Source organism: Sciurus carolinensis, chromosome 18 (assembly GCF_902686445.1).
Source record: "Sciurus carolinensis chromosome 18, mSciCar1.2, whole genome shotgun sequence".
NCBI classification, from domain to species: Eukaryota; Metazoa; Chordata; class Mammalia; order Rodentia; family Sciuridae; genus Sciurus; species Sciurus carolinensis.
Window position 1 is genome coordinate 15,519,020 of NC_062230.1, and position 13,968 is coordinate 15,532,987.

Below are 13,968 nucleotides of genomic sequence, written 5' to 3' on the forward strand. Positions count from 1 at the left end.
GCACACTTTGTATGATTTGTATCTTTTATATTTGCTCAGGTGTGTTTTATGACCCAGGATGTGGTCTGTCTTATGGATTGTTTCATGTGAGCTTGAGAAGAATGAGTGTTGTGCTGTTGTTTTGTGAAGTGTTCTATAAATGTCAACTAGATCCAGTTAATCCATGGTACTGCTCAGTTCACCAGGGTCTACTGACTCTGCCAGCTGGATCTGTCAGTGACTGGTGGAGGGGTGTTGAAGTCTTCAACTATAAAAAAGTGTACTTGGGCTGAGCATGGTGACACACACCTGTGACCTCTGGAGGCCAAGGCAGGAGGATCGCAAGTTCAAGGCCTGCCTTAGCAATTTAGTAAGGCCCTAAGCAACTTAGTGAGACCCTGTCTCAAAATAAAAAATAAAATGGGCTGGGGATGTGGCTCAGTGGTAAAGCACTGCTGGGTTCAACCCCCAGTACCACCCACCCTCTCTCGCAAAATGTGTATTTCTCTGTTTCTTCTTGTGGTTCCATCAGATTTTATCTTATAGCAATTTTTAAAATTCAGTAGACCTGTAAAGAACATCATCCATCTCCTTAGATGTGACTCTACAGACTATTTTATTCCATCTTTAATTAACCAATGCCCAGCTATCGGGTGTTTCTGGTTTCCATGACCACAAACGGCACCATGATAAACAGCCTGTGGCCTCCTTTCCTCTGTGGAGGAAGTGCTGGAGAGACACCAGTTGACCCAATGGGCAGGCACGTTTTAAGAGAAAAGTTCACGTTCATCAGCCTCAACCTGCATGTTCTGCTTCAAAAGGCCAAGGGGACCTGGGCACCATGAGTGCTATGAATATCCAGGACTGGCACCATGGCCAGAGCTGTGGACTGCTGATCCTGTTTGAAAGTCTGAGAATGAATGGGAGATGTTTTCAACCCTCTACCCTGTTCCCTAGGTCTTCAGGGTAGAGTGGACGCGTGACTTGTACCTGAGCTCTGGGACTCCTTGCATATGTCCCCACCCTGCACTCTGGGCATTGTGTGCAGTCAAGGACCCAAACTTGGCAAGATGGCCCTGGGGCCCAGGTGCAGAGGCCCTGTGGGATTCATAAACACTGCTCGGAGCTGAAGGCTGTGCTTCCCGCTGCAGCCAGGGCTAGGACTGAGTTATTGCTGTTTAGAGAGGATTATTTGGAAAGTTGCAGTCAACAGAGAAACAGAGTGAGCTTCACCCAAACAGTTGAAGAGACCAAATGCAAACTGGGGACGCTGTGTCTGGGGCCAAGTGGCCCTCGCTCATGGGGGGACAGCCAGCAGCACACTGGCGACACCATGGTGCCAGAGCCACAGGGCTTGCCCAGGGCCTGAGGGCTTCTTTCTCTCAATAACATTGACCTAAAGCCCAAACCAGCACCCAAGGGAGATTCTTCCCAGGTGAGGGTGGCACAGAATCACAGCGGAGGGGATGTGTGGATGTTGGCTGTACTGGTTTCCCTTTTGCCCTCTTTGCAGTGTCATTTCCAAGTCAGAAGACACATCAGTGTACACAGTGGACAGTCTTCTGCACTCAGTGGAGTCCTTTTGAAAAACTCTCTTGTTCTCATCACTCACAATTTCCTCCTGTTCCTTGTCAATATGCATATGCACATTTTTTTTGCACACTTTTTTGCTGTGTGGTTGTGTTTCTCTTTCTACACCCTGGCTCTGATCTGCCTCCCCATCCCTAAGAAGATTTAAAATTTTTCAAAATAAAAAGCTCTTTTTTGAAAAATAAAGGGCAAGGGCTGTAGCTCAGTAGCAGAGGGCTTGCCTAGCATGTGTGAGGCACTGGGTTTGATACTCAGCAGCACATAAAAATAAATAAATAAAATAAAAGCATTCTGTCCATCTACAACAAATAAATAAATAAAAATAAAAATAAAAACTCAGAGTCTGGCTTGGTAACACATGATTGTAATCCCAGCATCTTGGGAGGCTGAGGGAGGAGGATTGCTTTGAGACCAGCCTCAGCAAATTAGTGAGATCCTAAGTAACTTAGTGAGACCCTGTCTCAGAATAAAAAAAAAAAAAAATTTTTTTAAAGGGCTGGGGATGTAGCTCAGTGGTAAAGTGCCCTGGGTTCAATCCCCAGTACAGAAAAAAGGGGGGCAGAGCTTGGAAATGGAGGTGCTGGGTTAGTTTGCTTTGTTACTGGAAATGGTCCTGACACATTCACGTTCTCTGCATTCAATGTCATGCTGCTCTAGTTTAAAAGTTTCAAAAATTCTTTTTTGTTTTTTAACATCTCAGGGGCATTTCCAAAATGCAGAAAGGTGGATTGTTGTGGTGGGAGATGTGTGGACTGGGCTGAGGCCATCTCCCTTCTCCGTCCAGTGCATTTCCCACTGTGCCCCAGCCCTGGTGGGGTCAGGTGCTCAAGTCCAGATGTTGCTTTGATTGGCTGCTGGGTCCCCCTCCTCTGTCCCCTTGGGGCACCCAGCTCCCAGAACTGGCCAAACCTGTTTGCTTCAGCAGGCTTATTTGCAGGGTGGGGGTGTTTTCCGTCAGCCACCTCCAGCTGCAGTTCCTGATGTATTAAGAATGCAAACTGATAAAAGAATAAAGGAACTGTACCTGTGTGGGCTTCTCGCCCTGGTGGCCACAGAGCATGCCTTTTGCAGAGTCCAGGGGTGGGGGTGGAGGTCCTGAGACATGTCTGGAGGAGGGCTCAGTCCCTGAAGGTGGTTTGCATAGTGCTTTCCAAACACCGTTAGTCTTCTGGATGGGCCCAGGGGAGGCCTGTTACCAGCCATCTTGCAGTGGGAGCCTCCTTAGGCAGCTCCCTGGGTCCCTTCAGGCAAGTTCAGGAGTTGCAGCCAATATGAGGGGGGATGCCAAAAGGAAGCAATGCCACAGAGAGACTCCTGCGCCTTGACGTGATGCCACAGGCCACCCCAGAATGGTGGCTCCCAGGCAGCTGCAGAGAGAACCTGGGAGGAGGGGTCAGGATCAGAACGGGTGTCAGGGCCTGGGGATGGGGGCCACGGAGAGCCTTGTGCTCATACCAGGGTGGCGAGGGGGCTGAGTTCTTGGTTTTTGAGACCCTATTTTGTCAGATCTTCCATTCTGCTTTAAAAAGTTTTGTTTAAAATTTATATGAATACTCTCCATTTTTAAATACTAGGAGGTAACTTTGAAAGTAGCACTAATATTGGCCTGTAAACAAACAAACAAACAAACAAAAGAAGAAAACCTGGAGCAATGGAGAGGCACCAAAAACCTTACGTGAACTGGGTGTGTGGTGCACGCCTGTAATCCCAGTGGCTCAGGAGGCTGAAGCAGGAGGATCTTGAGTTTAAAGCCAGCCTCAACAACAGTGAGGCACTAAGCATCTCAGTGAGACCCTGTCTCTAAATAAAATACAGAATAGGGCTAGGGATGTAGCTCAGTGGTTGAGTACCCCTGAGTTCAATCCCCAGTACCCACCCCAAAACAAAACAAAACAAAACAAAACAAAAACAGCAAAACAAAGCAAAAGCCTCATGTGATCGCAGGCCTGGATCCCCTCCCCAGGAAGCCTGCATCCCCCTCCCCAGAATGCCCAATCCTGAGGACTTTAGCAGAGAGTTTTCAGACTTCAACAAATGGTCCATTCTCACTTCTGCAAGTTGCTCTAGAAAATAAAAAAGGAGGGAAAGCTACCAGCTCAATGTCCGAAGCCAGTGCCACCCTGACTCCAAAGTTCCATAAGGTTATAGAAGCGAAGAAAACCACAGGCCCATTTCACTATGAATATGGGTATAAAAATCCTAAATAGCCAAACAAATCCAACTGTGTGTTTAAGAGAAAACCACACTTTATCCAGGGCTCAGTGGTTGCACATCAGATGGCTCCATCCCATAGGGCACCTTACAGTGCTAGAAGAAACCGTATGATGTGCTGCAGCGTGGAAGAGAATCCCCCAAAGCTCAGCAAGGGTTTATCCTAGAAATTCTTAGCAACTGAGAGTGGCGGGAGCTCTTCTTTAGTATAGGTCTCACCAAGCAGCACAATCCCAGCAGAGGCCCTCTGCTCCAGGCCCTTTAGAGACTACCTACGGTTGTCTCAGGGGTGAGTTTGTTTTGGTGGAGTCCTAGCTGTAAGAAAAAAAAAAAAAAAAAAAAAAGAATAAGACAAGTAAGGTCATCTCTGTGTAAATCCACATGAAAGGACAGAAGAACTCTTAGGATTATTATGGGTGTTGAGCAGGACTGATGCAGACTCAGCTTACAGAAAGCAGGATTAGGAAGTTCAAGGGATCCATAACTCCAGGCAGTTTTTATCTGTTAATAAGAAAATCAAGTGCTCCTCCCCATCACAACACAGGTACCAGATCCCTGTCCAAAGGAGCAGCAGCATGGCTGCCTGGGGCCGAGGAGAGAGAAGGGAGGGAACTTGGTAGAGGCATGGGTGGGGGCACTCAGGGAGCACCCAGCTGTGACCACTGGAAGTGGATCTGCTTGGTAAAGGTTACCCGGGGCTCTAAGGAGACAGTTTCAGACCTGCATGGAGGGCATGAGATGGCCTGAATGAAAGAAGGTTTTGCCACCATGTTGTTTTTCTCCAAATTAATTTATAAATTTAGAGCAGTCCCGGTTAGAATGGCAGCTGGATTATGGGGGAGAGTAAACACAATCTAGAATATAAAGGAGAAGAACAATCTGCAGGGAGCTCAGTCATCTTTGAAACAGAAGAAGACTCACTCTACCAAAAGGCACACAAGGACGCAGAGCGTGGGGCAGGCACAAGAAGGGACAGAATAATGACATGGGACAGAGCTGCAAGAATGTACGGGAGTTTAATGCTAAATAGATGGGAGAAGTCATTCAAGGCAGTAACTGGAGCAAGGACTTTGGAGTCAGCCCTCAGCTGGCCTCTCACCCACAAAGGGTGATAATGGGATCAATGGTATTAAAGGTTACTGGTGGTTGTGAGAATTAAATGAGCAACTATATAGGAAACCATGTATCAGATTGCTCATGCTGCTGAAACAAAATACCACAAACTTGGTGGTATAATTCTTGTGGCTGGAAGTCCAAGATAAGATATGGTTGGGTTGAACCTCCTGAGGACTGTAAGGGAGGCTTTGTTCCTGACCTCTGTCCTTAAGTCAGTGACAGCCATCTTCTCCTGTTTTTCTTCACAGGGTGGTCTCCCTATGTGTGTGTCTCCCCTTGTAAGAAAATGGGACATCTTGAATTAGGTGCTCCCTCCTCCAATATGACCTTGTTTTAATAAATGGCACCTGCAGTGAGTCTGTTTCTAAGTTAGGCCCCATTCTGAGGTCCTGGGGCTTAGAACTCCAACATATGGACTTCGAGGGACCAAGTCAGTCCTATTTCCCTGGATGCTGTGCTGTGTGTGCTGCAATGATGAACTGATGAGTCACTTGCAAAGGGAAATTGACTGTCTAGGAACAAACAGGACTGGACCCCCATAGGATTGACTGAAGACCAAAAATGGATGTGGAAATGATCTATTTAGCAGAAAGTAATTGCTATGAGTGAATTATGCCCCTTTCCCTGACCCCTGATGTGACATTTGGAGATGAAACCTTTGGGAAGTCATGAGAATGGGGCCCTATGACAGGGTTAGTGACCATATAAGGGGATACAGGGACCAGAGCTACTTCTGCTGTGTGAAGACACAGTAACAAAGTGGTCATCACAGGTCCTTATAGAATGAAGCTGCTGGCACTGTGGCTTCTGGCTCCTAGGACTGAGAAACAAATGTCTTGTTTAAGCTGCCTGGTTGGTGATGCTTTTTCATAGCAGCCCAAGCCCAATAACACAGAAACAAAGGCGTGTATTTGGTAACTTGGTTGTTGGGAACAGTTTCTTAAGTCCATGGCTTAAGAAATGAAAGAGATCTGCTTAACCAAAGGCACATGCAAACATTAACAGGAAACTAATTGCAAAAAATATTTGCAAAATCTAAAATGGACAAGGATTCCTGTAAATCATCAGGAAAAAAGATACCAACCTTCTATCAAGATTGATGCAACCATTATGGAAAGCAGTATGGAGATTCCTCAGAAAACTTGGAATGGAATCACCATTTGATCCAGCTATCCCACCCCTAGGTTTATACTAAAAGGACTTAAAATCAGCATACTACAGTGATGCAGCCATATCAATGTTTATAGTAGCTCAACTCATAATAGCTAAACTGTGGAACCAACCCAGGTGCCCTTCAGCAGATGAATGGATAAAGAAAAAGTGATATATATATATAGATATATATATGACCATTACTCAACTTTAAAGAAGAATGAAGGGCTGGGATTGTGGCTTAGTGGTAGAGCACTTGCCTGGTTTGTTCAATTCTCAGCACCACATATAAAGAAATGAATAAAAAATAAAGCTCCGTCAACAACTAAAAAGTATTTTAAAAAGTTTTTTAAAAAAAGAAGAATGAAATAATGGCATTTGCTGGTAAATGGATGGAGTTGGAGACTATCATGCTAAGTGAAATAAGCCAAACCCCAAAAAACCAAAGGCCAAATGTTTTCTCTGATATGTGGATGCCAATTCACAATAAGGAGCTGGGGGGTGCTAGGGAAGAAAAGTTATTCTAGATTAGGTAGAGGGAAGTGAAGGGAGGGGAGGGGGTATTGTGGTAGGAAGGATAGTAGAGTGAAACAGATATTATTACTTCTCATACACATCTGACTGCATGACCCATGTGATCCTGCAATATGTACAATCAGAAAAATGAGAAATTATACTCCATTTATGTATGATTTATCAAAATACTTAAATTAATTGTACTGTCATGTATACTAGAACAAATAAAATTTTAAAAGAATAATACAAAATGTTAAAAAAAAATAAAGATGGGCAGATAGTGAAAACAGGAGGTTGACAGAGAGGAAACATGCTAAAGGAACAGACCCTTGGAGAGAATCCCAGACTTAGAGATAAGAAACACAAAATAAAAATAAAATGGCAGCTCTTGCTGCAGCCCATGTGTGTTGCCTTGATTTAGCAGACCCATTAGTGAGAAGAAAAGTGCCTCCTGAGGCCTGCAGCACAAAACTGTTTTGGGGATCAAAATCTGCCTTAAGAGAAAACATATAAACAAAAGCAGATACTACAAACTTCTTAGCTCAGGTGGCCTGGAAGGGAATGGAGGGGAATAACTGTATAAATAAAACAAGAACAGTCAGTGAGCATTGTGAGCTAGGGACTACATGTTTGCACCCAAGGTTTAAGGAAGGATGATGGAGAGGGGTGTGGTCAGATGGGCACAGTCTGTGCTTTTGGGAACAGTGGAGATCCACCCTAGTGCTCCACTGAGCACATGGGTCTTTGTGCAGGTGAATGGGTCTGTGGGCGTGGTTCCTGGGCCTGGCCCTGCCTCCTGCTCCTGCCTCCCTTGCCTTCGTGCACTTTTGCTCCCATCTGCAGTGGTCTCTGGTCAATGGAGAGTTCTGTCCAGGTAGTCTCTGACCTTTTAGGACCCTCAGAGCATCTCTGAAGAGACCTCACCTTCCTGAGAGTGGGGGCTGTTTCCAGTGCAGGGGAGCAGGGAGGCAGGATCCTTATGGTGGGCCCACTGCACCATAGGGTCTAGAGTCCTACCCAGCATGCTCCCTGGTACATTCTGGGGCCCTCAATGACAGTCACAGGATAGATTTCAAAGCCTGTTGTCCTGGCCCAGCCTCATTGCACCTTTGCTGCCTTCTGAGCCTCCATCTCCTCATCTGTAGTGTAGGAACCATAAGGGGCCCAGTTGTGCAGGTGAGTGCGGGGATGTTGATGAGGTTTGCTCCTGGGCGAAGGGTGCTGGGTCATTGCTGGTGCTTTAATACAGAGTTGCTTCAGGAAGTAGGGGCTTTTGTCCAAAGCGAGGTGTCCTAGCTCACATCACCCCTCTTGGAGTGTCCAGGAGGCAGATCAGTTCTGTTTTGTATAAACTGTTGTGTGTTGTATGCATGTAGAGTCCCGACTGAAGTTTGACAGAATGTAGCCTGACAGTGGCTCAGGACTTGCTTTCTGTGGATCTCTGGAGGTACTGAGTCTGTGTCCCTCTGTCCTGGCTGGGCATGGAGGGCAAGGTTGGCAGGAGTTCCTCTCTCCCTGTGTGCTCAGGACCCTCTGTCCTGCCCCAGTGACAGGAGGCTCACAGTCATGTTTCTTGGGCTACACGTGTGTCCCCTGACTTGGTCACTACCCTCATGCTGTACTGCTGCCTTATCTTTCTAAGGGCTTAGTGGAGGTTGTTGATGATTGGGTGAGTAGGGAGGGGACTTCTGGAAACACATCCTTAGCCAAGGATTCCTGAGTGAGTCACAACCAGGGGCCCAGGATCCCCATTTGTCCGTGAAAAATGTGAACATTGTATGTGAACATTGCTGAGAGGAAGGGACTCGGTGGCCACATCTTACCTTGTGAGCCACGTGTGGGACTCTTGCTGGGGAACCTGGGCAGCCTCTGCATGTATTGGAAGCATGTTAAGCTTTTAAAGGTCAAAAAGCTTTGCCAAATTGCTCACTTGAAGCAACTTAGAGGAGAAGCAGTGAAGTTTAGCATATGTAATTTCTAGAGGTGTGTTTGGCACTTTGGACGGTTTGAAAGTATGTTTGGCTGAGAATAAGCTGCTGGTTTCTCTCCCATACATTTCTCTCCAAGTGCATTATGGAGTTAGAGTCTACACTACACTCAGATAAGCATGTTTTAACATTTTAAAGTCTAGATTTTGTCTTTTTTGGATGCTTTCAAAAAAGTGCCCCAAGTCTACCCTAAGTAGTAGGTATGGAATTTCCCAATGAGGAATTGCATCATTTTAAAAAATATAGATATATAAATTAACTATAGAACATAGAAAATGCACATTAAGGACATACAATCAACAGGGAGAGAGACAGGACACATTAGAATGACCGCCCCATCCCCTCTCCACCTAATTGAGACTGGACCACCTCTGGGTTAAGTTTTTTTTTTTTTTTATTCAAATTGCACTGATTTGCTAACCACTCCCCCCCCCGCCCATGGCAGCATCTTTTCACTGGTAAACATCTTTCTTCTTTATGATGTGTATCGACATCACTATTTTAAATGACCACACACTCTTATATTATTTAGAAGTACTATAATTTATTTGACAGATTCTTAATTATGCATTTTTGGGGTTTTGTCCAATGTAAGTAGTGCTTTGATGAATATCATTTTACATGCATCTTTTCATATTCATTCAATTGTTTCTTTAAAATGAGTTTCTGCTGGGCGTGGTGGTGCATGCCTGTAATCCCAGTGGCTCGGGAAGCTAAGGTAGGAGAATCTCAAGTTCAAAGCCAGTCTCAGGAATTCAACTAGGCCCTAAGCAACTTAGGGAGACCTTGTCTCAAAATAAAAAATAAAAAGGGCTAGGGATGTGGCTCAGTGGTTAAACACCCCTGGGTTCAACCCCCAATACCAATAAATAAATAAATAAATAAATAAATGCATTCCTAAATGTGGAGCTGCTAATTCAAAGACAGGCAGCACAAAAACTTTTGTTATTTGCTACAAATACCCATAGAAAGGGCATTTGTAGACTTTTATCCTTCCATTATTTTCCCATTCCTCCCTTCTTCCCTTCCCACCCACCCACCCAACCACTCACCCACTCATCATCCACCCATCCACCCTCCCATCCATCCATCCATCCACCCTCCCATTTATCCATCCATCCATCCTCCCAACCCATCCATCCACTCACCATCTATCTACCCACTCATTCATCCATTCATTTATCCATGCGTCCGCCTCCTTGTCCCTTCCTTCCTTCCTTCCTTCCTTCCTTCCTTCCTTCCTTCCTTCCTTCCTCCCTCCCTCCCTCCCTCCCTCCCTCCCTCCCTTCCTTCCTTCCTTCCTTCCTTCCTTCCTTCCTTCCTTCCTCCCTCCCTCCCTCCCTTCCTTCCTTCCTTCCTTCCTTCCTTCCTTCCTTCCTTCCTTCCTTCCTTCCTTCATTTCATCATATTGCACTGCATACCTGCTGTGAGTTGGTTCTTGGGTTGAACATGGCAGGCTATAGGAGGGGGAGGCACAGATGGAGAGTGGCTTGGGTGAGGACTTCTAGTAGCTTGTGGTCTCTGAACTGTGGGTCAGCGAGAGTTGGGATATGCTCACAGTGGCTCCATTTGTGTCCAGGCCAGAGTATGGCTGACACCTAAGATAGTCAGATCCCTGGACAACATCCTGATCCAGCACCATTGGCCAGCCCTGGCCTTGCTAGCTTGAGCTCCTTTCTGGGAACTTGCCTGATGAGAGCTGGGGTATCCACACAAACACTCAGGTCTTTAGCCTCCCAGCTTGGAGACCAGTCCAGGGTGCTGAGGGAGAGTGTGAGAGAAAGTTGGAGAGAGACAGAGACGGAGAAATGGAGGAAGATGGAAGAGGTGCCTACTCTGTTTGCAGGACACACATAACTCTGCACTCAGGAGGCCAGGGCCTTAGGGAAAGTGGCAGACTGGGAACACAGACTGAATGATGACCAGAGGGTTTGTAGCCAGCCTTACCTCTTTCCAGATGCTCGACTTTGGTCAAAGTTACTTAGTGTCCCATTTATTTGTCTGAAGAACAGAGTTTACTATACTTCTGACCTGTGGGGATGGGTAGATGGAATAAGAGGCAGATGAAGGACTCTTGGGTGGTGCCCAGCCAGGCCCCGGGTGCCCGCTGGAGGTGACAGCTGCAGTGTAGCTTTTTTCTCCCACTGAGTCTGAGCACAGGGCTTTCTGCATCCCTGGAAACCAGCATAGCCCCTAATGCTTAAGTGTGAAGCCAGTTCCTCTTGGCAGGGGTGGGAGCCCAAATGTGAGGGGGTTTAAGATCTGTGCCAGCTGCTGTGGTAAGACCTTCCAGAGGTATCTTCTGGATCAGGACAGAAAACTGTTTTTCCTTTTATGGACAGAGGAGCCCAATGCCTTTTAATGCCATTAGTGCTGAGAGAGGGGAAGGGATTGGGTTTTGTCTGAAAGGATGCAGACACTGGAAAAGGAGGCCCAGCCTTTGGGCGGAGAAAGTGGGCAGAGTTGGCCTGAGCTCACTCCAGCGCCTCAGGCCTTCATCCATTGTGAGCCAAAGGGCAACAAAGTTCTTCTGAAGGGAAATCAGGCTCCTAGGGCCGGGCTCTCCCGGCCTCTCTGTTCAAAGTCAGGATTTGTTGCTTCTTCATTTCCTCAGGATGCAGTGCAGGGACACCTGTGTAGTCATTCAGAGGTGACTGAAGGCCATCTGGCAGACCCACCTGGGTGTGCAGAAAAATCTGCTGGGATTGATACCAAGGACTAAACCACCCAGTTTGGAGATCTAAATCTCCCAGGAAAAGGTTTCAGCCCACACCAGCCTTGGCCTAGACCCAGATGGAGCCACAGCAGAGTGCAGATCCCTAATGTTGGGGGATACAGTTGCATTTTTTGGTACCCCTCATCTTGAGGAGCTCTGGGATGTGGGCCATGGCCCAGTGTGTGACTGCAGACATGTGGATGTGGGCAGAGATGGTTGCTGGGTAGTTAAAGGAGAGACCCAGAGTTGTGCATTTTCACCTGGAGGGTCTTCAGGAAAGGGGTCAAGAGAGAGAACAGAGTTGCCAAGGGTACTTTTATGGAAATGGTCAAGATTGAATGATAATAGCCTTTTTGTGGATGCACCTGTGATGTGACAATTCAGAGCAGCTTTGGGGTTGCAGCAACTCCCACCATGCCCTGGGGCCTCTGTGGCCTGATAACTGCAGAGGAGAGAGGTCTGCAGGAAGTGTGGTAAAACAAGGACATTAGCACAAGGTGGCCAGTGGAGGATTTGTAGTGTCTGTTTGATTATTTATGACATTTAAAAAAATATTTTACCATTGTGAGTTGAGGGTTTTTTTTTTTTTATTTTAAATGAGGGAGGAATTGTAAAATCATTTCTTAAAGATCTGTTCCTTCTGAGAGTCCTTATTTTGTGGTTTTAAAGAAATGCAGCCCAAAAAACCAGGGCTAAGATGACTGCTGCAGATGCACCAGGGGTGCTGTGGCCAGGAAACACCCGCCAGGGACGGACGCCCGGGGCAGCTGCCATCTCCCCGCAGCCCCCGTGGGGCGCTGCCCTGCTTCTCCCAGAGAAAGCAGGAAACAAAATTGGGTTGTTACCCAAGTTAGGAACAAAAACTCAAAAGAAGCATTTCTTAAATAGACAGAAAACAGTCACTATTTTAAGAATTCCTTATTTATATTTTCTGGACCCTGGAAATGTTAGGCTAGAGCACTGTTTGGATCTTTAATTTTGCATTTGCTTCTCAGGCAGCTCTGTACATTCTGGAGCCAGTGAGCATCCAGGTCCTCTGTCACTTACCAGTCCTGCAGAGGCCTCCAAGAATTCCTTAAAAAACAGTTAAGGAAGCACTGGGCGAGGTGGCACACACCTGTAATCCCAGTGGCTTGGGAGGCTGAGGCAGGAGGATCATGAGTTCAAAACCAGCCTCAGCGAAAGTGAGACTCTAAGCAACTCAGTGAGACCCTGTCTCTAAATAAAATACAGAATAGGGCTGGGGATGTGGCTCAGTGGTCAAGTGCCCCTGAGTTCAATCCCTGGCACCAAAATAAATAAATAAATAAATAAATAAATAAATAAATAAATAAATAAATAAATAAAATAAAAATAAAAAAAAATAATAAATAAAATTAAATTAAAAAATAAGGTCAAGGAAGCTACCCTTGAAGTTTCAGAGTGATGCGTGTCCTTCCTGGGGTCTCTGGCACCCTGTCCTTTGCCATGCTGCTTCCACAGGTTCTCTTTTGGGAAGCCAAGCATTCCAAGGGTGGTTATTGCATTTCAGGGGAGCGGTGCTGCTGTCTCTGACCATGTTCTGGTGACAGTCTGATAAGATGGAGGGACCAGGAACAGGTTCAGCTCTCCACCCCAGCCAACCACTTCTCCCCCACTTCCCCACTTCCCCACACCCTGCCAGCTCAGGGATGCGCCAGCTCCCCACACGTCCCTCAGCCTCCTGTTCAAATGGCCCATTTCATCTCTAAATTTAGAATTAGATGGCCACAGGCTGCCAGGTTGGCATAACCCAGGCCCTAGCCCCAGTGGCTCATGGGGGTCAGTGTGTAGAAGACGGTCTGTGTTCTCAGCACAAAGGCTCTAAGCTCACATCTCATTTCCATATTCAGAGTCCAGAATTCTACTTGGTCTAGTATCTTCCCAGGGGGATAAAAGGAGGTCAGCGGCCGTGCTGTAGTAGAATTTTGTTCACAATCTATAGTGACTTTCATACTTTAAGAAGATCCAAAGCGGAGGGTATAATGAGATCCCATTTTTGTAAGAAGCCAGAGAATGAGCTGCGTCTGTGCAGAATGAACCTGGCGGGTGGGATGCCAGGGTCTCATGGCAGGACCATGGAACTGTGGTGGGCTTTCAGCCTTGCTCCTTGACTTACGTGGATTTTTTTTCATTTTCCCTGATGACTTTGAATTGATTTCAACAAGGCCATGAGATGGTGAGTGGACAGTGGGAATGGATAGTGTAGCTCATGGTGCTGCCTGCAGCTCCCAATCAGTGTGCTTTGTTTTTCAGTGACATCTTTGATGCCATGTTCCCTGTCACTCACATCGCCGGGGAGACAGTCATTCAGCAAGGTACGTTCTGCTGCCTCAGAGCCACAGCCCCAGGAGATGGACTGTGAACTTGAAACATACTAGCATGAATCACTCGTCCTTGAGAAAATTCACTGGTGAAATCTGAGAAACTAGCAGACCTCTAGTTAACCTGATATGTTTCCATAATCTACCTGTCATTAAAAACTTTGGATGAGGCTGTGTGGTGGTACCACTTGTAGTCCTAGTGACTTGGAAGACTGAGATAGGACAATTGCAAGTTCAAAGCCAGCCTCAGCAACTTAGTGGGACCTTAAGCAACTTAGCAAGACCCTGTCTCGAAATTAAAAATAAAAAAGAACTGGAGACGTGGCTCAGTGGTAAAGCACCCCTGAGTTTAATCCTC

The 13,968-nt window shown here is 46.4% G+C and overlaps 1 protein-coding gene across 5 annotated transcripts in view; it reads left to right on the top strand.

Annotated features, from left to right (window-relative positions):
- The window catches only part of Prkar1b (protein kinase cAMP-dependent type I regulatory subunit beta), a 137,150-nt gene that overhangs the window by 81,501 nt on the left and 41,681 nt on the right, over window positions 1-13,968 (top strand). For all 5 annotated transcript variants that reach the window (XM_047533592.1, XM_047533593.1, XM_047533596.1 and 2 more), the window contains one exon: window positions 13,543-13,604. In XM_047533592.1, coding sequence (XP_047389548.1) covers window positions 13,543-13,604 — 62 coding nt within the window. The remainder of the gene's footprint in view (window positions 1-13,542; window positions 13,605-13,968) is intronic.